General features: G+C 38.2%; 1 protein-coding gene across 3 annotated transcripts in view; it reads right to left on the reverse strand.

The window, feature by feature from the left end:
• Positions 1 to 24,096, reverse strand: part of scaper (S-phase cyclin A-associated protein in the ER) — a 107,517-nt gene that overhangs the window by 58,560 nt on the left and 24,861 nt on the right. For all 3 annotated transcript variants that reach the window (XM_089127495.1, XM_089127494.1, XM_089127493.1), the window contains 10 exons: positions 23,770 to 23,887; positions 22,560 to 22,671; positions 22,073 to 22,213; positions 20,490 to 20,645; positions 20,275 to 20,417; positions 18,768 to 18,849; positions 18,515 to 18,667; positions 15,687 to 15,794; positions 6,772 to 6,908; positions 722 to 787 (listed from right to left, as the gene is read on the reverse strand). In XM_089127495.1, the coding sequence (XP_088983621.1) occupies positions 722 to 787; positions 6,772 to 6,908; positions 15,687 to 15,794; positions 18,515 to 18,667; positions 18,768 to 18,849; positions 20,275 to 20,417; positions 20,490 to 20,645; positions 22,073 to 22,213; positions 22,560 to 22,671; positions 23,770 to 23,887 (1,216 nt within the window). The remainder of the gene's footprint in view (positions 1 to 721; positions 788 to 6,771; positions 6,909 to 15,686; positions 15,795 to 18,514; positions 18,668 to 18,767; positions 18,850 to 20,274; positions 20,418 to 20,489; positions 20,646 to 22,072; positions 22,214 to 22,559; positions 22,672 to 23,769; positions 23,888 to 24,096) is intronic.

Here is a 24,096-nt window from a genome sequence, read left to right on the forward strand (position 1 = left end):
TACATTTTTACTATCAGTATTTATTTATTTATTATGTCGCAGGACATTATAAAAGGCATAGTCTGTTTTTGTCTTATTTATTGTGCAGAAATTCCGTTTTTTATTGGGTAAGAAATGGAATCTCTTTTATTTGTCTGTGCTTGTATACTTATTTCTCTGCTGTTGAAAACCACAATTTCCCAACTGTGGGACAAATAAAGGTTTTTCTTACCTTATCTTATCTTAAAAAACAATTTATTGGGTTGGTGTGAAATATGACCAGTGTTCTTAGTATTATTTATATTATATAGAGTTTTTATTTATTTATTATTTTTTTATGAGCTTTCGCCATACCTTAACCATAGTCCTTTTAGAAATTTTAAGCATATTGTTTCTAATTTAAAAAGATATATTATTCCCTTTTCATGGACCGATAGAATGTCACAAGTATAGATGATTTTGGGTTTTTACTATCATTGTGCAAAAGAACAAAACCTGTTTTTGAAACCTGAACAAAAACCTGAATCTGACCACACTGAGCAAAACAGCAAGAATTATAGACTTTAAGAGGAGATCCGCTTGTATATCAGTTTTGCATAGTTATAAAAGGTTTGATAAAGGAAAGCCCAGCGCTGGCATAGTTTGTAAAGCTTGGATTTAAACGACAGCATTAAGATACGATTACTCAGTAGAAAACCTCAGGTTGGGTATTCGATCCTTAAAAGTGGAGCGGGGAGCTTACTTCGCCTTGTAAGGAGAGTCGGGGGTCTGGGACTTGGCTTCCATGCATGTCTCATACTCCTTCGCCCTGAAAAAGAAAGACAAACAAGTCTGTCAGAAAGAGATGGAGAGAGACGGAGAGCAACAGAGGAGTCCGATGGCTGTCAGCCTGAAGACATGAGAAGATAAGACGACATGCTGAACAAAGAAAATGTCAAGAGGTCAAGCTGAGCCTCAAACTGTTTATTTAGTCTTTGGACCGCACTAGCAGCAATCACAAACTAACAAGCACGAACGAGTCACAAACACTCGGTCTTCAGAGAGGTCTCACAGCAGAGGATGTTGTTTCACAGCAGGGAATAACGGACTCTCCAATAGCCACACTATTTAAGTCCAGAAATTGAAAATAAATAAGACGATTGGCTGAAGGGTGCGAATTAGTCTCCTAGTGGGTCACAGACCAAAATAATGTTTTGCTGTCAGTCAGCTCTAGTACACTGGTGTGTGGACCACCGAGCAAAATTCATGACAATCACATCCCATTCAATCAGATAAGGGTGATCGATCAGCTCCTGGGAGAGAAAAAACAAAAACAAAACGCTTGATGGATAGATTCAGGGGCTGATAAACTCTTTCCGGAAGAGAACATCAGAGACAACTAATTGTCAATTAAAGTTGAAATGACTTAAAGGAATAATTCACTTAGAATGAAACTAAACTTTCTTCTGTTGAACACAAAAAGAAGATAGTGAAGATATGACTTCCAGTATTTTCTTTCCTACTAAGGAAGGTCCTGTCTGGTTATCAACATTCTTCAAAATATCTTCCTTTGTGTTCAGCAGAAATGTATACAGGTTTGACAACTTGAGGGTGAGCAAGTGATGACAGAATTGTAATTTTTAAGTGAACTGTTCCTTTAAACATCCAAGTTGAATGTACTTAAATTTAAAGGCATCAACTTTTTTTTTTTTATACAGTGTAATACTGCAAATTAATCCTAATAACAGGAATAACAACAAGATTGTTCACTGCAGGTTCAACGGGTGAATTATGACTTTTCAATTAATAAACAAAACAAATAAAAACATTTGTGGTGATTGAGTTTGAGGTGAATAAAGTTCTGGTCCTGATCTGTAGGAGGCGATAAATCACACTGAATAGTGACTTTAAATGAATGTATCAATGTGTCATAGAGGACAGGAGACTTGTGATGATCCCTTAACCCTAACCCTATTGAGACGCATATCAATAAATTGACTATAAACACAATTAGATTTGACTCGGCTTTCTTTGGGGTAGCATAGCATTTTTGAAGACCGTTTTTGAAGTGTTTTGTTTTCAAAGAGTGAAAGGATCCTGGGCGATACATAGACTCGGAAAAAGATTGTGAACCGTACCTGGCCTCGTCCTCATCCTCCAGATTACAATATTCCTCTTTGACAGCTTTACGCCTGCACGGGTTAAACAGAGGGGCAATCGCCGGACCATCAATCTCCGAACGCGGCAGGCCCCATTAAACGGGCCGGGCACCATAAATATTAGTAACCAGCTATAAGTGTGTGTGTGTGGGGGGGGGGGCTACAAAGCTACAATGCAGAGCTAATCATCAATTCATCATGATGTGCCCCACTATTCACCTCCGCCCAAGCTGGACGCAGACGGCCCCCTCCTCCCAATCAACTGTAAAACCGTCAATGCCTTCGGACGGATTAAAAAAACCCAAATACAGTGTATCCGTTTTAAACGTGCTATGGGAGACTCAGGCACTCGGCACTCCCAATTACAGAGATCTGGTCGGGCAGCGCTGCAATATTTAATATTGGATTTGAGAGGCTCTCAATCAAGACAATTTGACTGATGATGAATAAAAGGACGAGGAAAAGGGAGGGAAAAACGTGAACTGTGGAACATATCCACTGAGAGGAATGAAGCTGGATCCATCTATAAATTCAACAAATGTATACAAGGGGTTATACGTAGAATAAATATCTGATCCATCAGAGAATGAAAAGATTTACATGCGCTTGATGGCAAATAGGTTAGCAGGGTTCAAGTGTCTTAAAAAGTTGAAATGCAGACACTTTGGCCCTGTCCCAAATGGAACACATGATGATGTCTAGTCATCTAAAGGCATTCCCTTGCAAGTAACCCTTAAGTTCACAAGACTGTAGAGTTTGCAATGTGTCATTTTATGATTATGAAGGAACACAAACACCCTCAAGCGTGGCCGCTAGGTGTCCACTTGTACAGTCTTCAAGGGTTAGTTCACCCAAAAATGCAAATTAAGTCATTAATTACTCACCCCCATGCTGTACCAACCCTGTAAGACCTTCGTTCATCTTCGGAAAACAAATGAAGATATTTTTGATTAAATTTGAGAGCTGTCTCACTACCACATTGGCTGCCTAAGGGACTGCCTCTTGACGGCCCAGAAAGTCAATGAAGAAAATGTTTGAATATCCCATGTGACTACCGTTTATCAAGCGACGCGAATACTTTTTGTGCGAAAAAAACAAACAAAAATAACGACTTTATTCGACTATTCCTTTTCTTCCTTGTTGGCCTGAAACGAGACTTCCTTAGATTTCCACGACGCATGCGCGAGAACTGAACTGAAATAGTTGAAGGAGATCGCAATTCTCGCGCATGCGTCGTGGAAATCCAAGGAAGTCTCGTTTCAGGCCAACAAGGAAGAAAAGGAATAGTCGAATAAACTCGTTATTTTTGTTAGTTTTTTCGCACAAAAAGTATTCGCGTCGCTTGATAAACTTATAGTTGAGCCACGGTAGTCACTTGGGATATTAAAACATTTTCTTCATTGACTTTCTGGGCCGTCAAGAGCCAGTCCCTTAGGCAGCCAATGTGGTAGTTATACAGCTCTCAAATTTAATCAAAAATATCTTCATTTGTGTTCCGAAGATGAACGAAGGTCTTACAGGGTTGGTACAGCATGGGGGTGAGTAATTAATGACTTAATTTGCATTTTTGGGTGAACTAACCCTTTAATGCTGCATGAAATCCACATGTTGGTGCCATGACAGCAGGTGACTACCCAACAGAGGAGGGCGGCAAACGTCCAGATCATGCACTTGGTGACCTTGCAAACTTGAGCCAGTGTGCAGTGCACAAGAGCACAGGGTGTTACCGTCAAGATCGAAACAGTTTCTCACAATAGGCCACTTGAAGACTGACAGTGCCATGGGATGGTATTCCATTTGTCAGTTTGCAAAAGGGAGCTCACTAGTCCCTTCTTAGTGGGCATCAAGTCAGAACTGGTTCAGAATTCACAGAAGACATCATAGTGGTCTATGTCTAAAGAGTCTAGAGGCCACAACTTGAAGATTTGTCTTTGTCACACCATGGAGTATCCCATTTGTCAGTTTGCAAAAGACAGGTTCCTCTTTTGAGGTCGCCATATTCCCTCAATGTCTCCTTTTTTTTGCACATCTTTTCCAAGACCCATACCTTGTTTCCTTTTAGCTCATCTATTCCCTCCTTCTCTCCACTTGGGAACTTTTTTTCTCAATTTGTGAGTAAACTCCTCTAGGAGTGCTGAACAGGGGGTGTTTTGTGCGCCGCCCTCTCTGAGGTAGACCAACACACTGAGAACTCTGTTCTAAAGCCAGGGGAAAAGACAAGTAATGCAACCTGCCAAATACCATCCACAAGAGAAAGGCCCATCAGAGAGAGAAGGAAAGAGTTAAGAGATCCTCGAAAAGTTTAAAGCCCACATCCAATGCTGACACGGGTGGACATGCTACTTTCGTGGTAATTAAAACCACACATGTTTGCACATGAAGAACAAGCCATATATTTGAAGAATAAATCAGGGTCCAGCGAAGGAAATTAAACAGCCTTTTTCCATGCCACGGCCCTGACGGGGACTGAGCGGGCTTAACAATGACATTGGGGGACAGGGCTACCTGGGAGGGCTGAGAAAAGCTCTCCAGCGTTTTACAAACGCCACACTGTGCTCCTATAAAACGGCTCATTTCCACCCCGCGGTGGAGCCGCCAACCTCAGCAAGCGAGGGCTGTGGGCGGCCTTGATTTATGAGCGTGTAGCGCCTGTTCTCTCCCTTTCATTCTTTCCTCGTAGCCCTCTTTCCCTCGCAGCGTGAGTGTTGCAGGGCTCAGCACAGGAGTGACAGAGAACAGAGGAGGCTCATGTTGTCACTCTCCCAGCCAAAGCTCAGAGCTGTTTTCTGCCCTCTGAGCTACCTCTATATTAATGAGCTCAGAACCAGCGCAGACTGCCGGTCTCCTCTATACGGCAAGACTGTTAGTAGACTTCACAGCGAGAGAGAGAGAGAGAGAGAGAGAGAGAGAGAGACAGAGAGACAGAGAGAGAGAGAATGTGTGTGTCCAAAAATTACAATTACTGTAAGGCCACTAGGGATGCAACAATTACAACTTACAAAAATGAAATCTCGATAACCGTCTCATATTTTGTCGCTATTTCTCATGAAATATATAAAAACTTATGAAAGCCTGTAATATTATTAAAATTACATATGCAGAAATTTCATTACAATCACACCTTATCAGCACAGAAATTGTAGGGTAATTCAATTTCAACATGCATAAGTTTGAATTAAATCTCACCTTTAGTCAATGTTGTAATTACTACAACTTAAAAATGCAGAAATTTCATGATGTACTATAACAAAATAACCATATAACTCCTGCGATTCTACATAAGACAAGCGATTTTGAGAATGGATGGATATGGATGGATTATAACTTATGAACATAACTTCATCAAAACGTTTTTAAAACAGAAATTACAACAAAAATATTATAACATTTATATACATATATACGTAACTTGTATAAGTATAACTTACATACACACACACATATACTGTGTTCCTAATAATCTTTTAGGTCAGTGTATATATATATATACTGCTCAAAAAAATAAAGGGAACACTTAAACAACACTTAAAAAGTAAAAACAAGAAAAAAGTATTTAATAAGATTATTTCATTCATTCAGATCTATGATGTGTTATTTTAGTGTTCCCTTTATTTTTTTAGGCAGTGTATATATATATATATAAATACACACACACACATATACACACACACATTTAACTTGTATAACTAAATTACAACTTAAAAACACAGCAATTAAGCGGAAACATCAACTTACAAATCTCATAACTAAATGAAATTTCATTAAAATTTTTGACTTGCAATTAACTTACATTGACTAATTTGTGTTTGAACAAATACATTTACTTTATATACAACCAATATCAGTATTTACATAGTCAGTACTTTATTACAACTTATAAATATCTACAAGTTTGCATAGATATTTTTTTCATTAATTAATATGCTGTAGTCACTGTTTAAATAAGTTTCTAAAAATTGTCACTAAATAAAAACCTTACAGAATTCACTTCAATATATAATTAGACTGAACATTAGCAGTTAGTAACAAATATTCTCCCCACAATTCCTAGCTCTTTAGAATAGTACACTGAACAAACTCAAACAAACTCTGAAGACGTTAATTTCTTTTTTAGCCTTACTGACAATCGAACATACCACATTAACTCTACTCACACACACACACACACACACAAACAGTTGTGACAGGAGGCAAAATTGATAGTGCCCAGGTCTAGGATCTGACACTGAGGCGTTCGCTCCTATTTGTTGATTACTATTGATTTTCTTTGATACTTCATTTAAAAATCAATAGTTGGAAGAGAAAAAAAAACAGGCATGCTTTACACATACTTTAACATACTATTGTACAGTAGAGAAGCCTTCAGTTTTGGCAGCGTGGTGGCAACCAATTAGGAGAAAAGCTCTTAACAGGTGAAAGTGGGGGAGTGGTGGGGAGGGGCTAACAGATCGATTCTCACTTTTTTCTCCCCAATCACAGAGAGTGGCCATAAATTAAGCTCATCAGTGTTGCCGCGTGGACAGCCAGGATGCACATCGCCTCTGCTCTCCATCTCCTTGTCACTCATAAAGCTCTCATACGCGACAACACCACGCTTTCGAGTGAGGGAGGGAGATAAAGAAAAGAAAGCGTGAAGAGAATGTGATCGGATCACCTTGAGTTCATGCGCGCCCGCAGTTTCTTGGCCTTTTTCCGAGCTTTCTGTCTCTCCTCTCCATCTTTTGCACTGTCCGAGGGCACGCTGCTGTCGGTCATGATGTCTACGATGTACTTTTTTTGAGACAGGTGTTCCTGAGGAAAAAAACAAAAACAAAGGAGAATTAAATTATGAAAATGCTTTCATATTAGAACTTTTTTTTGTGAGAAAAGTGTTTTCTAAATATTTCAGTTATTTGCTCTTGTCGTTTTTATTATCGTTAATTATGTCTATAGAACTGTTTAAAAAAATTAAGTTTTTATTAATTTATTTTTATTATTAAAATAATAATTTTAATAAAATTATTAAATGACTTTAATAATTTAAGTACTTCAGCTTAAACTTTGTTTCAGTTCGTTGCTATTGCAACATTTCTCATTTTTGTTTTTAAGTTTTTAAAAGTGCTGTGAAAATGATTAATCGCGATTAATCGCATCTAACATGAAAGTTTTTGTTTACATAATATATATATTTGTGTGTGTGTGTGTGTATACGCAGAAATATGTGTGCGTGCGTATATACAGTGTGTGTGTATATATATATATATATATATATATATATACACACACACACACACTGTATATATACACACTGCATACTCACGCATATGTAAACAAAAACTTTTTTGTTAAATGCGATTAATCGATTTCATAGCACTAGTTTTTGTGTTTAGGTTTTTCATCCGATATTTATTTAAGCTTCAATTTTACTGAAAATTATTTTGAACAATTTCAATTCATTTGAAGGGCAGGGAAAGGGCATGTAAATAATATTATAATATACTAATTGGACACAAACAATATACTGTACATTGGGAAGCAAACACACAAAGTGTGTTTACAGGCATGAGGTGGTAGGATGAGAAGGCTTAATCAAAGTTTGATTTAACTAGTCCATATTTTGCCAAAAAAGCACATTAGATTCATTACAGCTCCATAGAGAGACCTCTCCGCTCAAAGCCACGTGCCTCTAAAAAAGTCCCTACAGGACAATGGAATGACGACACATGGGTGTGTCGGAACAGAGCGACAAGAGAAGAGATCAAACATCAAAACGTCAATTCCGCGGGACCTCTCCACACAGCACATGTCCAAAGGCAGGGCTTCAACTCCCACACTAGATGTAAAGTGGAGCACCTCCATTGAAAGTCCAGGTGTTGAGCTCTTTGTCTGGCATGTAAAGTCCTCCCGGCCCAGGCATTGTGCTCCACAATTATGAAGGCATCTCCTCCACTCGCTGCTGGCATTAAGGCGGCGGAAGTGCTTGGAGAGGGGGGTTATGGGGGAGAGGTATAGCTTTCCGTCTCTTTCTGATGATGCCGATATTTCCATGGGAAGAAAGACGGATGTAACTCAATTGCGGACGAAGTGATGCATGTGCCAGAAAGCAATTATCCAATTATTCTGTCATCCGGCACCTCGCAGGATGGGAGCAGCGGGTGAGATAGATAAGAGTTCCCACTCTGAGTCGATACTTCAGAGGCCGTATGCTAACGGAGGATGGGAGCCAAAAACCTACTAGGTTGATTCTGGAGCTCTTCAGAAACCTGGGCACACGCACTGCATGAGGCAAATACATATCCTGGTTCCTCGTTTCAGTTACAGTTACAAAGGTAGACCAATTGTCAGAAGGAATGGGATATTGTAAGAAACTGAGTTTTCAGCTCTGTTGGAAGGTAGAAGAATCTTCACTGTAATATATCAAGTCATGAAGTGCATTTACCGGCACTACAAAAGTTTGTCTTTAGTTGGACTAAAGCAATAACTTTTATAAGGGTTCCCACACCTCGGTTAACCTCAAATTCAAGGACCATTCAAGGACTTTCCAGGTCCAAAACCCTCAAATTCAAGGACTTGGGGACAACATAGTGTAGATCAAATAAATTATAAGATATTCCAAATATCTTGAAATTTGCATTTTCCAGGTCTCAGCCTATTTTTGCAATGTGTTACGGTGTGTTTGTGAAACGTTGAGGTACCATCATAGTTGTTTTGTGAACGTCATGGCAACGTATAAGTACCTCACGCGGGAAACACTAAATGTAACGCTTAAATGTGAGTAACTGACATAAATCAAGCAAGCTAATATTCAAGTGTCCCGAAGTGTTGGCGAAATAACACATTAGCCGACCGGCGGGATTTTTTTTTTTTCAAAAAAAAATTCAAGCACTTTCAAGGACCTATATCTATTTTCAAAAACTTTCCAGGGCCTTGAATTTTGTTTTTCAGATTCACAAACTTTCAATGAGTCCAAGGACCCGTGGGAACCCTAATGGTTTATACTGAATGATTTTTGCGATGTTGGGACTAAAGGTGCAGTCACATTAGGAAAATTTTACTGCAATTTTACATACAGAAAAATAGAGTCCCTTGCCTCTTGTCTATAGTGTAGCGATGTATGAAGCACACCTTTCAATCCGTGTGACCAACTTGAACCATTTATTAAAATAAATCGTAGTGAGTGGGTAATATCCTGAATTGATTGAACATTGATTTGGCCCCAAATTTCTTTGTTCCGCAGAAAAAAACGTCATAGGTTTGGAACGACATTGAGGGCGAGCAAATGATGACACAATTAAAAATTGGGTTTTGGGGGTTCGTAAATAACTAATAAGGAGGCGGAGAGAACTGAACGTTTGCACAAACACCGACTCTCCGTTTCTTCCAACAGCTCTTCACAAGGTCCATTAACTTTGAACAATACCGAAACGAACAATAACAAAGTTTTAACGACCGCAGCCAACACCGTCTTCGAATGCTTGACACCTGTCCTTAATGAATTAGTTTTAGACAAATGTGACAAATTGCCATACGGACCTCCGTTTGAAATCTGTACATTTGCATCATATAGTGTTTCAAATGTATGAGCGATCGTGTGTGTGCGTGTGCTTGAAGAGGCATCCCCCCCCCCCCGTGTCCCTCGGGAACAGGAGTCGAGCCCTGCAGTCATAACCATTGCCTCCCTGTGGCCAGAGAGGCATCTGTTGAGTAATCTCTCTGAAAGGCGATCTACTTCGCCTGCCGTTCACTTAATGCGATTGTTTCTATAACACCTCAAAGACGTGCACCATCTTGAGATTATAAAGAGGGGTTTGGAGGAGAGGGGAGAAGCACAAAAACAGATCTGTGAGGAGACCATTACCATTATGGCAATAGTCAATCGCTTCAATAGTCTGAGACTTGAACAGAATTTAATTAAAGAATACATTTTAAAAGAAAGTCATGTCATAACACCACTGCTCTGGTTTTACAGAAAAAAAGTTTTTAAAAAAATGTACATATTCTTATAATTTGATTTTCAAAATGATTTGGGTCTTAACTAGAGCCAGACCGATATTATCGGCCGATATTAGGCATTTTCCATAATATCGGTATCGGCAGTTATAATGGCCGATAAATGAATATTTAAAAAATAAAATAAAAATGGACGAAACACGCTTTAATCATCTCTCCTTGGCCTGTTATATTGAAAATGTATGTTTTACAATTTGCAGTATGATGTTATCTATTGCTAAATTATGGCTCATCATAGACTAGCTAACCACAAAGCAAGCTAATGCCACTATCATCAGTAGAAGACCGCTAACGTTAACATTAATGAACACAATGAACTTTTTCTGCCTAAATAAAGTAATGATTACTGTATTTATAACGAGCATATCTCTAGTTACAGTCCCTGCATTGTAAAATGTAAGTTATACTTGCGAGGAGTGAACATTTAGACATAGAGAAAAAGTATCAAACGTATCTTGTGCAGAAAAGTTAGCTTTTCTTTTACACGTGTGTGAAATCCAACAATATTTAATAAAAAAAAAAATATCGGCCGATATATCGGTATATCGGATTTTAAAACCCCAAAAGATAAAAATTTGTATCGGTATCGGCCTTCAAAATCCTTTATCGGTCGGGCTCTAGTCTTAACCAAATTAAAATCCTGTCATTAATTACTTACCCTCATGTCGTTCCAAACCCGTAAGATTTTCATTCGTCTTCGAAACATAAATGAAGATCTTTTTGATGAAATCTGAGACATTTTGGACTCTCCGTTGACCGTTACGCAACTGCCAATTTGACGCTTCAAAAAGTTAAAAAAAGAGATCATAAAACTAATCCATATGAATTAAGTGGTTTAGTCCAAAAAACTTCTGAAGGGACATGATCGCTTTGTATGATGAACCAATTAAATTCAGGCGTTTATTCACATATAAACATTGATCAACTCACACATCAGTTGTGGTAAACTGAAGCTCAAGCAAGTTAACTTGACGTGAGAACCAATGAGGCTCATTCTCGTGTTACGCAGCACATTTGAGCATTAGCAAGAACCAATGAGGTCCATTCTCGTGTTACGCAGCACATTTGAGCATTAGCAAGAACCAACAAGGTTCATTCTTGTGTTACGCAGCACGTTTGAGCTTGAGCAAGCACCAATGAGGCTCATTCTCATGTTACGCAGCACATTTGAGCATTAGCAAGGATTGTTCTTGCAGTACTTAATCAGGTATGGTTTATAGCTTCAGTTTATATGTGAATAAAAGCCTAAATTCAATTTGTTCCATATGGATTAGTTTTACGATTTGTTTAAGAATTTTTGAAGCATTAAAGTGGCAGTTGCGTAGCTTTCTATGGAGAAAACAGAAAGCTCTTAGATTGCATCAAAAAGATTTGTGCATAAAAAAACTACATAAAAAATGTATGCCCTAGGAAAAGGACAATGTGGCATATGACGACCTATCAAATTCGATGGACAGGTGATGGACTGGTGTCCACTTGCACATGGTGAGAATAGGAGACTTGAGAGATGACAGAGTGACAGAGACCAGCCTGTGGGCTAGAACACCCGAAAAAACCACAGTGCTTTCTGTGAGGCGTAATGAGAGACAACTGCAAACATCACACCTCCACCGATGCTCAGGGGCCATGATGAAGCGCTCACTGTCACACTGATACAGGTCCCATCCTCCACTCTTTTGTCTGACACAAAAGACCCGGCAAAAGATGTCTTTCCCCCAATGTGAAACAGACAGCTGTTTGTCATTCAGGTACAATGTAATGACAGAAGGTATAAGGTAACTAACCAACGACGTACACAAAAAAACTTGACTTGTACATCCCTTGCAGGATTACATTCTAACATTGGATGCATCATGTGATATGACGTCTTTGTTTTGAAAGGAATTCTGAGGATGATAAAATAACTTCATTATTAACGTTAATTATTTTAATCGCAGTATTTTTTCCGTAGTTAACTAATTATTAAAGTCCCCCTGTGATGAAAATCACGGTTTTAATGTTGTTATATGTCTATGTCTACTGGCAGTGGACCGGTTTGAAAATCGTTGGTTTTTCTGACGTCACAAACTACCTTTTAACCAATCATGTCAACGTGTGATCTTCAACGAGTGAATTTCTGAGCTACGGGGAGGCGGGGCTTCTTTGCATATTGATAGAACCGCGCATACTAAATGAGTCAAGGGTGTAGAGTTACATTCAAGGTATTTTAAGGCACAACGAAAAAAGGCTTAAATATGTCATTTTGGTGATCAAAGATGAGTTTAAGGAATAAAATGATTGACTACAGGGGGGCTTTAAATTAACACGTTAAATTGACATCCCTAATGTATATTAAATACTGTTTTATATTCAGTATGTTCAATATAATATATTTCTACTGAATACATATTTATATATAAAATATACAACACAAGTCTTGACTTAAAGGAGGAGATCACTTAAAAAAAAAAAACTTTTGCTGATAATTTACTCACCCCCATGTCATCCAAGATGTCTATGTCATTTTTTCTTCAGTTGAAAAGAAATTAAAGTTTTCGATGAAAACATTCCAGGATTTTTCTCCATATAATAGACTTCAATGGGGTCCAAACGGTTCAAGGTCCAAAAGACCGTTTCAGTGCAAACTGCAAACTGTTCAAAGGGCTTTAAACGATTTCAGACGATTAATAAGGGTCTTATAAAGTGAAACGATCACTCATTAAAAAAAAAAAACAACAACAAAGTTTAAGTTTCATTTTGATAAACGAGTTTGAACAAGAGAGTCACGAACACGAATCACAAAACAGAGCAAGACGACAATTTGTGCTTAAAAAACTTAAACTTTGTTTTTATTTTTTAAATGACAGATCGTTTCGCTTGATAAGACCCTTATTCATCGTCTGGAATCAATTAAAGCCCTTTGAAGCTGCACTGAAATCGTCTTTTGGATCTTGAACCGTTTGGTTCCCATTGAAGTCCGTTATATGGAGAAAAATCCTGGAATGTTTTCATCAAAAACCTTAATTTATTTTCGACTGAAGAAAGAAAGACATGGACATCTAGGATGACATGGAGGTGTGTAAATTATCAGCAAAAGTTTTTTTTAAAAGTGAACTACTCCTTTAAATCCATGAGCACTTGTGTGCCAGCCACTAGACTAGGCCATGACTCTGAAAAACTGTGATATTTTAGCTTGAATAACTCAACATTCAGCTGTGTTTCTTCTTGATCTGGCGTCAAAGGTTGAGGATAAATAAAGCTCCTACGTGTCAAACACAACGGGCCTAGAGCGGCGATATATCACATTAAACCAGAACAGATGACAACCAATAAAGGATAATATAGAGTCCAAGAAGCAATCCAAGTGTCCTGCAGCCACACTGATCCATCGCTGTTGATAATCGCTGTATTTTCAATTTAACTCCAGAGTCTTTTAAATAGCGAAATATGACTAAATACGAGGACAGACGGAGCCTCTGGACACGCTTCCGCTGAAAAACTACGCCGTGACCTCTGCACGGTTCAGCCAACCATCTTAGTTTTAATTAAAAATCTTTCATAACGGCAAGAATTATGGAAGTGCCGACTGGAAAATAGTTGGCGGTTGTGTGAATGAAATACTGCACACCAAAATGAGCAGAGACATAAATAAGTAGGACCGGAGCGTCCATCGCAAGACTATCCAAACAAGTCCTGTGGCCAGGTTTCCTTAAAATGCAGCAACTGTGAACGAATTACCAAAACGGCACATTTTGACATCTATTGCTTATAAACTCCAGGAGAAGAAAAAATAAGAGCCAAGGACACGGTAATGAACCCTAGGACAAATTTACAGTTCAGACACCCTGAAGTTTCCAATTTTGCTAATTCCGCTGACTGTTACAGATCGTGGCGTATAAATCACAGGTAAACGCTTTCCTTTTGTACGTAAACCAAACGAACGCCGTTTAAAAACTAGTTCCGCGTGAACGGTTAATCCAATTAAATACATCAAGCTCCACAATTCAGACAGACCTCATTAAGTCAGCCGCACCTGACGCGCGTCGCACGCGTGTTTATCACACTGTCAGGCTGAGAAATAGGTGGCTGCGGCCAAGGCTAATGATTTAGAGGCAGCACTGGGGGTTTAAATATTACTCGCTGAGAAAAAGGTTTGAATGAAGGAGGTCCAGGGGCCAAAGGTGCGACATATAGCACCAACAGTTGTCAGCCGTACAAAGAAGCCCAGTGTGAAAGCCAATCTCATATTGCGGTGAGAGATCCCGCGTTTAACGAGCCGCGTTTCAGGGGAGAGGCACTCAGTCAAGCCCAGAGACAAGGCAGGGTGATCTCACCCCACGCCATATACACAAACACTATTAGTGTTGATTCGCTCGGAGCCTTTTATGGTCCCACAAACCAGGGGAAAATATGGGAAAGTTGGTGTTGATCCTCTCGACCTTTACGGATATGAAAAATGATGTGCAAAATCATCAAATTAAACGTCTACCCTAAAAATGTGCTGTTTGTGCGTCTGTGAGAAACATAAGCAAGAGTGACATTCACATGAAGTAAATACATTTTCAAGGAATGTTTTAAACTTTTAATAAATACTATGAATGAATACAATGATTCATATTTGTATGCAAGATTAGACTATATTTTGTTTTTATTTAACAAATGTATAATAATTGTTTGTATATTTTGGTATTTATAATTTACATTTTTATAAAATGTACATGTCATTTATGCATTTAAAGGGTTAGTTCACCCAAAAATTCTGTCAGTATTTACTCACCCTCATGTTGTTCCAACCCCGTAAGACCTTCGTTCATCTTCGGAACACAAATTAAGATATTTAAGATATTAAGATCGCTCCTGCATACCATAGGCTTCTTGAGGGAATGACTCTTACTAGCATCGAAAAGTCATTAAAGACATAGTTAAAATAGTCCAAGTGACTACAGTGGCTCAATTTTAACTTTATCAAACGACGAGAACACTTTTGTGCGCAAAAAAACAACAAAAATAACGACTTTATTTCAACTATTCACTTCCTTCTCCATGGGCCTGTAGTCAGTTAACGTAGTGTGATTGCGTAAAGCTACGTCACACGCAGGCTCACTATTGGCCGACGCTGGTCATGTGTGTGATGCGCGTGACGTACAATAACAGAAGCTTACGCTATTAAACTAGTAACCTGACTCGCGCAGAGGGAGAAATAAACGAATAGCTGAAATAAAGTCGTTATTTTTGTTGTTTTTTTCGCGCACAAAAGTGTTTTCGTCGTTTGATAAACTTAAGATTGAGTCACTTGGACTATTTTAACGATGTCTTTAATGACTTTTCGATGCCAGCAAGAGTCATTCCCTCAAGAAGCCTATGGACTATATACAGGAGTGATCTTAAAATCTTAAATATCTTAATTTGTGTTCCGAAGATGAACGAAGGTCTTACGGGGTTGGAACAACATGAGGGTGAGTAAATACTGACAGAATTTTCATTTTTGGGTGAACTAACCATTTAATGTGCATCCAATCTTACAAACTCTGCAGTTTCACTACACAAACTCCTCTGGGTTTGAACCCTGGTTTCTTCAGTGTTTTTAGTGGGGTAACTCACCACCTCCTCGTCCGACAGCTCCCGCCCTTGAATGCTGCTGCTGTCCCGCACTGCCTGCTGGTGCCCCTTACCCTTAATGTGACTGAACAGGTGGACCTCAGAGGAGATCTGCAACACAAACGCACAGGCCGGAGATCACGGGAGGCAATTGGCCAAAAATAAAGCCACGGGCCTGAAACACACCAATCTACCACACAATACGTTTCAGCATCATTCATGGACTGACAGTTCTCAGGTGTCAAGACATATGTTCCAACCCTTTAAAGCTAAATATGATCCCTAGATCCTGACAGACATCTGCAGAGCTGACAGACACATCTCATAAGAACTAGACAATCTGAAAACACTGACAAATAACTGATAACTAAAAAGCTTCGACACTTTCTTTTCGATTGCAACAGCGCCCCAAGCACTGTTTTTACCAGCTCAAATATCACCTCTTGAGTTCGTAGAGCCGCTCACCTGTCCTGAAAACTCAAGAGGTCATGTGAAAAGCATAGAAGACTCCTACTCCATTGAATGTCTCTATTATTCATGTAATGGTTCAGTTCGCCGTGAGAAACCGGGGTGGTTTAGCTAAGTGCTAAACGATCTGAGCTGGTAAGCAAAAGGTTGACGGTTCAAACCCGATCTTGAACTACTACCACAATCAAAACATCTCTTTTTTGTTCCACACAAGAAAAAAAAAATAGGGTTTGAATTACATGCGGTTGAGTAAAAGACAACATTTGTATTATTGAGTGAACCTTTCAGCTAACCGAAAAGACAAACCCCAGAGAAGTTGATCACTTCTGTGCATTTGATTGACAGTTAAAGGAATAGTTCGCCGAAATATATTTTTTTGAACAAAAAAATTCAAAATATTTTGGTTGGTTGCTTGAAATTGATCTACACGAGCTGAATGGAACGTTTTTTGTCTATTTTTAACCTTTTTTTCTGTTCCATAGAAGACAAACATCGTCCAGGTTTGCAATGATATGAAATTCAGTAAATTATCCGATAATCTAAAAGGCGGTTCAAACCACAAAAAAGAAACTATCATTATTGTGCCCATGATTAAAACAATTAAAGGGGTCATGAACTGGCTTTTTAAATTTTATTATATTGTTGTCTGAGGTCAACTTATGACGTTCGCTTGGTTTTTACATTAATAAACATCAAAATGAATAATTAATGGGCTGTTTTCTACCCTAGTTTTGAGCCTAGCTCAAAAACGCTCAATTTTTATGGGCATCAAACACCCACTGCTGTGAGAGGATAACAGTTTTGCATATTATAATGAGTTTCACTCTTGATCCGGTTTGTCATCACGAGGTAGGCAACTGTTATTTAGCTATGCGTGTAATGTGCAAATCGGTGATCTTTTGTGGGGGTGGGGTATTATCCTCTATGACGGCATAGTTCCCCACTTTGAAAAACGAGTCGTTTGCTGGGGCTGGTGTCAATAAAAGCTTTTATTGGACTAACAAGGACGTTTTCAGTTCTGAAACTTACAGTATAATATGATTATAACAATGAAATTGATTTCTCAGTTCATAACCCCTTTAAAGGAATAGTTCACCCAAAAATCATTTACTCGCCTTTATATTGTTTAAACAGATTTACAACTTCCTTTTGTGGAACAATAAAGAATTTTGTTTTAGATGGTCTTGTCAATGGGGTCCTAAACTTTCAAATGGCAAAAAGAACCTAAAAGTAGTTTAAAAATGAATCTACACAAGCTGAATGGGAAGATTTAACTTTTTTTGTGTTCTGCTGAAGATAAACATCATACAGGTTTGCAATGATACGAGGTTGAGTAGACAATTTGTTTTTTGAGGTGAGCATTTCCGATAAAATAACAGGTTGTGGGTTCACACCACAAAGAAAAAAAATAAAGAAAGAAACTATCACTATTGTGCACACGAGTAAAACGATTAATAGAATAGTTCACCCAAAAATTATTTACTCGCCTTTTACATATTTACAACAAAAAATATTTTTTTAGATGGTTTTCAATGGGGTCCAAAACTTTCAAACTGCAAAAAGTACATAAAAGTAAGGAGAAATGAATCTATATGAACTGATTGGTAAAATTGTTTAATCTTTTTATGCGTTTCATACAGATAGAAATTCACAAAGGCAGGAAAACGCCACGACGGTGAGTAAACTATGGCCTTTTCCTTTAACCTTACTTCAAAGGGACTGAACCTGAAAGTGGCTTTACAATAAAGAATTACAAACAGAATTACACTTAAAAGTAGGAAAGTTTTCCCTATGGCAGCAGGTGAGGACAACAGCTTGTGTTGTTTGTCTCCTTTGAGTCCTGGAGTTGAGCCCACACAGGACAGTCTGTGTATAATGTCATTAGCTAGAGTGCTTCCTGCTGACCTAAAGATGATCTCTGGTGTCAGAGCCTGGCCAAGGTCATCTGACATTTTTAACAAGATTTCATTCTCCCCAGCGCTTAATCTGATGTCAGTTTGAAGCTCCAAGGTGTCTGGCCCCAGTTGCAGTAAAAGCTGGGCACGTCAGAGATAAATGCGGCCACTCAAAGATTTGTTGCCTGTCGCTTGAAAAGCATAATCACGCCCAGCTATTAATCTCCGCATAGAGTTCATGTTTAATGAATGCAGTTAAATTCTCATTTACATGCATTCTCTATGAAAATCCTCTGAATCACCTTGTAGCCTGGGATTTTATGTACTCTGCCTGGCAAAGCTGCAAAGACAGACTGTCCATCCTTGCAGGGATTGAGTCCCAAATGTTCCTGGGAGAGTATTCCTAGGTCTTAAACGTATTAATACCAATCAAAGTGATCGGAGAGAAACTCATAATGCAGTACGTACCACAACGTTACAGAGCGAGCACTGCTTCTTCCGCTCATAAGGGGTGAGTTTGGGAGCGTAGTCCGTGTTGGCGTGTCTTCCGCTGCTCAGCTCGGCCGCCTTCTCCTTCCTCTGCTCGATCTGCTCCATGTGTCTCCGGCTGCTCTCGTCATGCTGAAAACGCGATCCACATGCTAGCAGTATGGTCCAAGGTACAAGGGTTTCGGAAATAAACACTGAAAATGGTGTCAGAACTGGGATTCAAATCAGTTACCTTCATCTGGATTTTCTTCTGTAGTTCCTCCATGGCCTCCTGCTGAGCAGCACTGAGAGCAGCCAAACGCTCCTCACGGTCCCTGCAGAGTGTGGATTAAATGAGACCTATTATGCAATTATTTTTTTTTGAACTTTTTATTTATATTTTTACATTATCTGAGACAATAAGAGACTTCAAGTGATAAAATAACAAGAATAAAATAAATAAATAACCAAATACATACAAATATTTGGTATATATATAGCTGCACCTATTATTAATGTTCACATCTCAACAAACATGATACAGTAATATAAAGCCTTGTAATGATATATAATATATAATGTAAAAAAAAAGGGGATTATAGATTTAAATATTCTCTAACCATGTGCCACCTCTGATTAAAAAGGTCAGTTTTCAATTGTAATGATGCAGTAATTTTTTATTATGCAATTTTTTTAATATATTTTCAACTTTTTTATTGTGCAATGTTGCAGTTTAACTATGTAAAAGGTCTGCAAAGTCACCCCAAAGGGAGTTCTCTATATCATTGAGCACTGTTTTCATCCAGGAACAATGTTCCTCTTTTAAAAAAATCCCACTCACGGCAAAATTAAGGGGAAGGCCTGGTTGGTTGTGTGTTGAAACTTGCTGTTATGATATGGGCATTGATATTTCCCAAACACGCTCAAAGTGGTTGACCAATCACAACGCACTGCTCCAGCTGACCAATCAGAGCATACACGCTATTTCAGAAGGAGGGACGTCAGAGACAGGAACTAAACTGAGCGTTACTGACAGACTGGGAAAAGAGGTGCTGCAACAATGTAAAATTTGGGGAAAATAATGTTTTGTTTTTTTTTTTGAACATTTAAGAATGAAAACCTATTCTTGTAGACCCACAATACAAAATCAAAAAAGAGCATACTATGGCCTCTTTAAAAAGCTAAAGAAAACAAAACATGACATCAAACCCATATAGATCTCAAAGCATTCAATGTATGAAGGGCTTTTGTGACCTTCAAACTTAATTATTATAATTATTAAAATTGTTTATGTATTATTTAGTAACAATTTTCTCTTATAGTTTATATGGTGATTCTAATGCAAAAACCAACATACACTAACGTTCAAAGGTAAGTTTTTTTTAAAGATATCACATGCTTAGTGAAGCTGCATTTATTTGAAAACAATACAATAAACAGTTATATTATTTCTATTTAAAATAACCGTTTTCTATTTGAATGCATTTTATTCTTTTCAGTGTCACATGATCCTTCAGAAATCAGTCTAATATTCTGATTTGAAACTCAAGAAACATTTACTATTATAATTAATAATGTTGAAAACAGCTGCTTTTAAGGAGACATTTTTAAGGACACTTTGATGAATAGAAAAGCATTAGTTTGAAACAGAGATCTTTAACCAGGCAGTTTCTCAAAGCCAATTCCTTTGGGTCTTTAGCATTGGCCTTGTGTTTTGCTGAATCAGTATTTTGGTGAGTTTGGCAGGACATGATGCTGACCTGGCTCTCTCTCGTGCTGCGTCTTCCCTCGCCCTCTCTTTCTCCTGCCTCTGCTGCTCGATTCTAGCCTCCTGTTCCCGTCTCTTCATCCGAAGCTCCTCCACACGCGCCTGTCGCTCCGCCTCCAGAACCCGCTTACGCTCCTGAAAAAGAGCACACAGTTACACATTTAAAGCACCAAACGAATAAGGGGAACACAGAGACTAGGTCTATACCTGAACAGCTTCATCCCTGGCTTGTTTTTCTTCCTGCCTCCGCTGGCGTTCCTCCTGCAGCTCATTGAGCCGCTGTTCGTATTCGTTTAGTTTAGCCAGGACATCGTGCCTCTTGTTCTGGGCTTCCAGAGTGTTGATGAACGCGATCTCATTCACCTACACAAATCACCGACATAAAACGAAATATTCTTAGCACAGAAATTTCCTATTGAACTACATATAACCTCTGGTGCTCTTTGGTGCTATTTTTGTTTTTCATCGGAATGGTACGAAACTTGGAATGTGAATTAAAAAAAAAATCATGATCCTACTGAAATGTGAGGTGTCAAACTTGTTTAGATTTATGGCTTTACTTTTCCTCACAGTTTTAGAGTAAAACATGTTTTTAAAAATATATACTTCATATAAAAATTGAAAATGTTTTTTAAACTAAGTAACATTTTTCATAATGATAAACAAAACATTCTGTAACTTTTTTTAAGTTCAAGTTGGAATTTTTTTCACTTTAGCAATAATCTGCCAATTGTCGTATTTGAAAAGAAATCAAACTTAAAGGGATAGTTCACTTTGAAATTAATTGTTGATATGTTTTAGCTTACCTCAAGGGCATCCAAGATGTAGGTGTCTTTGTTTCCACAGTATTTTCAATTTTGATATTTTTAGGTCAAACCGTTATTGCCCGTCAGTCATATAATGGAGGTCTATGGTCACCACCTCAAAGAGCATGCACAGAGAAGTCCAAATTAAACATGATTTACTGACTCGTAAATGTAAGTACACATTGATGGCCTAAGACACGAAACGAGCGGTTTGTGTGAGAAAACAAACAGTATTTATATCTTTATTTATTATGTTTTTACCTATTGTAACCACAAAGCGCCCGCACACTCAGATCACTGTGATTACAAGAGGTAAAATCGATATAAATACTGTTCGTTTTCTCACACAAACCGCTCGTTTCGTGTCTTAGGCCGTCAGTCTGTACTAACATTTACGAGTCATTAAATCATGTTTAATTTGGACTTCTCTGTGCATGCTCTTTGAGGTGGTGACCATAGACCTCCATTATATGACGGACAGACAAGAACGGTTTGACCTAATAACATCAAAATTGAAAATACTGTGGAAACAAAGACACCGACATCTTGGATGCCCTTGAGGTAAGATAAAACATGCCAAAATTAATTTCAAAGTGAACTATCCCTTTAAATCTGTGCCCTAAAGCATTCAAGATTTATAAGTTTAATATGAAAATTTAATTTTCAGTCTATGCTCAAAAAGTGAATAAATGGATTATAAATACAGTGTAAATATAATTTACTACCATAAAATCCCCTAAAAGTAAAAAAAAACAACAAAATTAAATAAAAAAACATTATCGAAATAAAATATAGTACATTCATTTAATTGAAATAAAAAAAAAATTTAAACGGTAATTTTTCCTCGACACGGGAAGAGCACCAGAGGGTTACATTTTCTGAAAAAAGTCTCAAAGTTTGCGCATTCGGACTAGTGATATCACTACGGTTTCACACTTGAAAAAAGAAGGACATATCAGTTTCAGCCTCTTAGGAACTTCTGACCTTGGCCTCTTCTTCCTGTGCTTTCTTCACGATGGCCTGCAGTTGAAGCTCTCGTTTGAATTCAGCATGAAGCAGTTTCTCCTCCATCATCTTTCTCCTCTGATCCAACAGCTCCTCTTTCCACTTCCTCACCTCCTTCTCCTGAGACACACGAAAAGATCAAATCCCGCCAAAGTGATGTAAAAGTCAAACTTGTCAGGAGTGTGAATGACACATGTTAGTGGGCCACTTCAAGTGCAGATATATAAACATGCGAAATTGTCTTAGATCTCACTCCTCATACAAGAATGGAGCAGAACAAAAACAAACATATTCTTACCAACATCAGTTTTATGAGTCTCGCCAGCACTGACTCACCCTGAACGACTAAAATGGCTGTTAAGTGATTCTTTCAACATCCACGCGAATACGATTTCCCCCTGTGGCCGGGGCAGGCTAGAAGAGGCTAAATGAGCTGTGTCTACAGGTGTTAAAGGGAAAAACATACTCTTTCCATGAGTTTCTGCAGCTTGTGGGTCTTCTCTTCCCTCAGTTTGGCTCGGAGCTGCTGGGCTTTAAGTTGCTTCTCCTCATGCTTCTTCTTCGACTCTGCAATGGTTCTGACAACAAACAGCGATCAAATATTTTGATGTTGCCAATCCATTTTCACACGATATTCAGATTATTCAACCACAACTAAAATCACAAATATCCATTTACTAAACAATGCCCCCAAATGAATATAAATAAATGATGTATTCAAAGACATTATACTAGATGGATGATGAAAGCATTACAATTGACATTACAAAAAGGTGACAAAAGACTTAAATTGTGTAAATGGGCATGATTGATTTTTTAAATACAATAGACTAAATTGACTAATTACATTGAGAGCCATAAGAATAACATTTTTACATTTGTGATTGAGCACAATGCTATCAGAATCACAAAATAGTACAAAGTGTTGGATCACAATTGAATAGAAGCCTGTTTAGACACAAAAAAAGTGAAAAATTCTCAAAATTCACACTTTATTTCTAGCAAGTTTTGAGTTTACATATCAAATCCGATTTATCCTCTTTGCGATTGTGATTTTATGTCCCAAAAGTGCTCGATCCGGCTCCAGGGGTTAATAAAGGTCTTCTGAAGGGCAGCGATGCGTTTGTGTAAGAAAAATATTCATATTTAAAACTTCATTGACAAAAATAACTAGCTTTTGCAGACGGCCGTACACAAGTAGACTTACACTAACCCTTGAACTTGACGAACGCTGTTGCCCATCCCTGTTTGTTTAAACCGCGAGAGCCGTCAAAACTTACGCTACTACTACATCATACATCATCATGTGTTAATCTTTTGAAATTTTATAATATAACTCCGATTGTATTCGTCTGAAAGAAGAATGTGATATAAACCCATAGGAGGGCTTATTTTTATTTTTGAGTGAGCTATCCCTTTAAATAGTAATGTAATGGATTACATTACTAACAACATTTTTTGTCACGTACTTTGAAATCAGAAACTGACTACAATTTGCAATTGTAATCTATCCAGCGTTGATCTAATGAGAGTTAGCTGACATGAAGCTGCAAAATGACTTAGTCAATAGAACATCAAAATAAAGTGTCAGCAGATATTAAGCAGACAGCTGAACGTCCATCTAAATAAAGTGTTACCTTATATCTGTAACAAATGGGACCGTGTGATTTAGTTACCGTTTGCGTGAAGGAGAGGACAGCTTCTCATGCATGTGAATGCCATGGCCCGGTGGGCGGGCTGGCTCCTCCTCCACGATGTCACCCCAGGAGGTGCTCTGACGCCAGGGCTCTCGAGCTGTCAAAAAAAGCAAAGCGATGCAATAACACATTTACAAGAAGTGTTAGACTGATATATCAGACCTGTCATTTTGAGGTTATCAGCATCCAGTTTCGCAAGAAAAGCAGTTTATGTAATTTGATTAAATTACATGATGTCCAGAGGAAAAATCCTTGTCAACAGTAAAAATTTTTTAAAAAATACTAGTAGTAATTCAATTGTTATTT

This window comes from Pimephales promelas, chromosome 25, assembly GCF_988280905.1.
Source record: "Pimephales promelas chromosome 25, fPimPro1.hap1.1, whole genome shotgun sequence".
Lineage (NCBI taxonomy): Eukaryota > Metazoa > Chordata > Actinopteri > Cypriniformes > Leuciscidae > Pimephales > Pimephales promelas.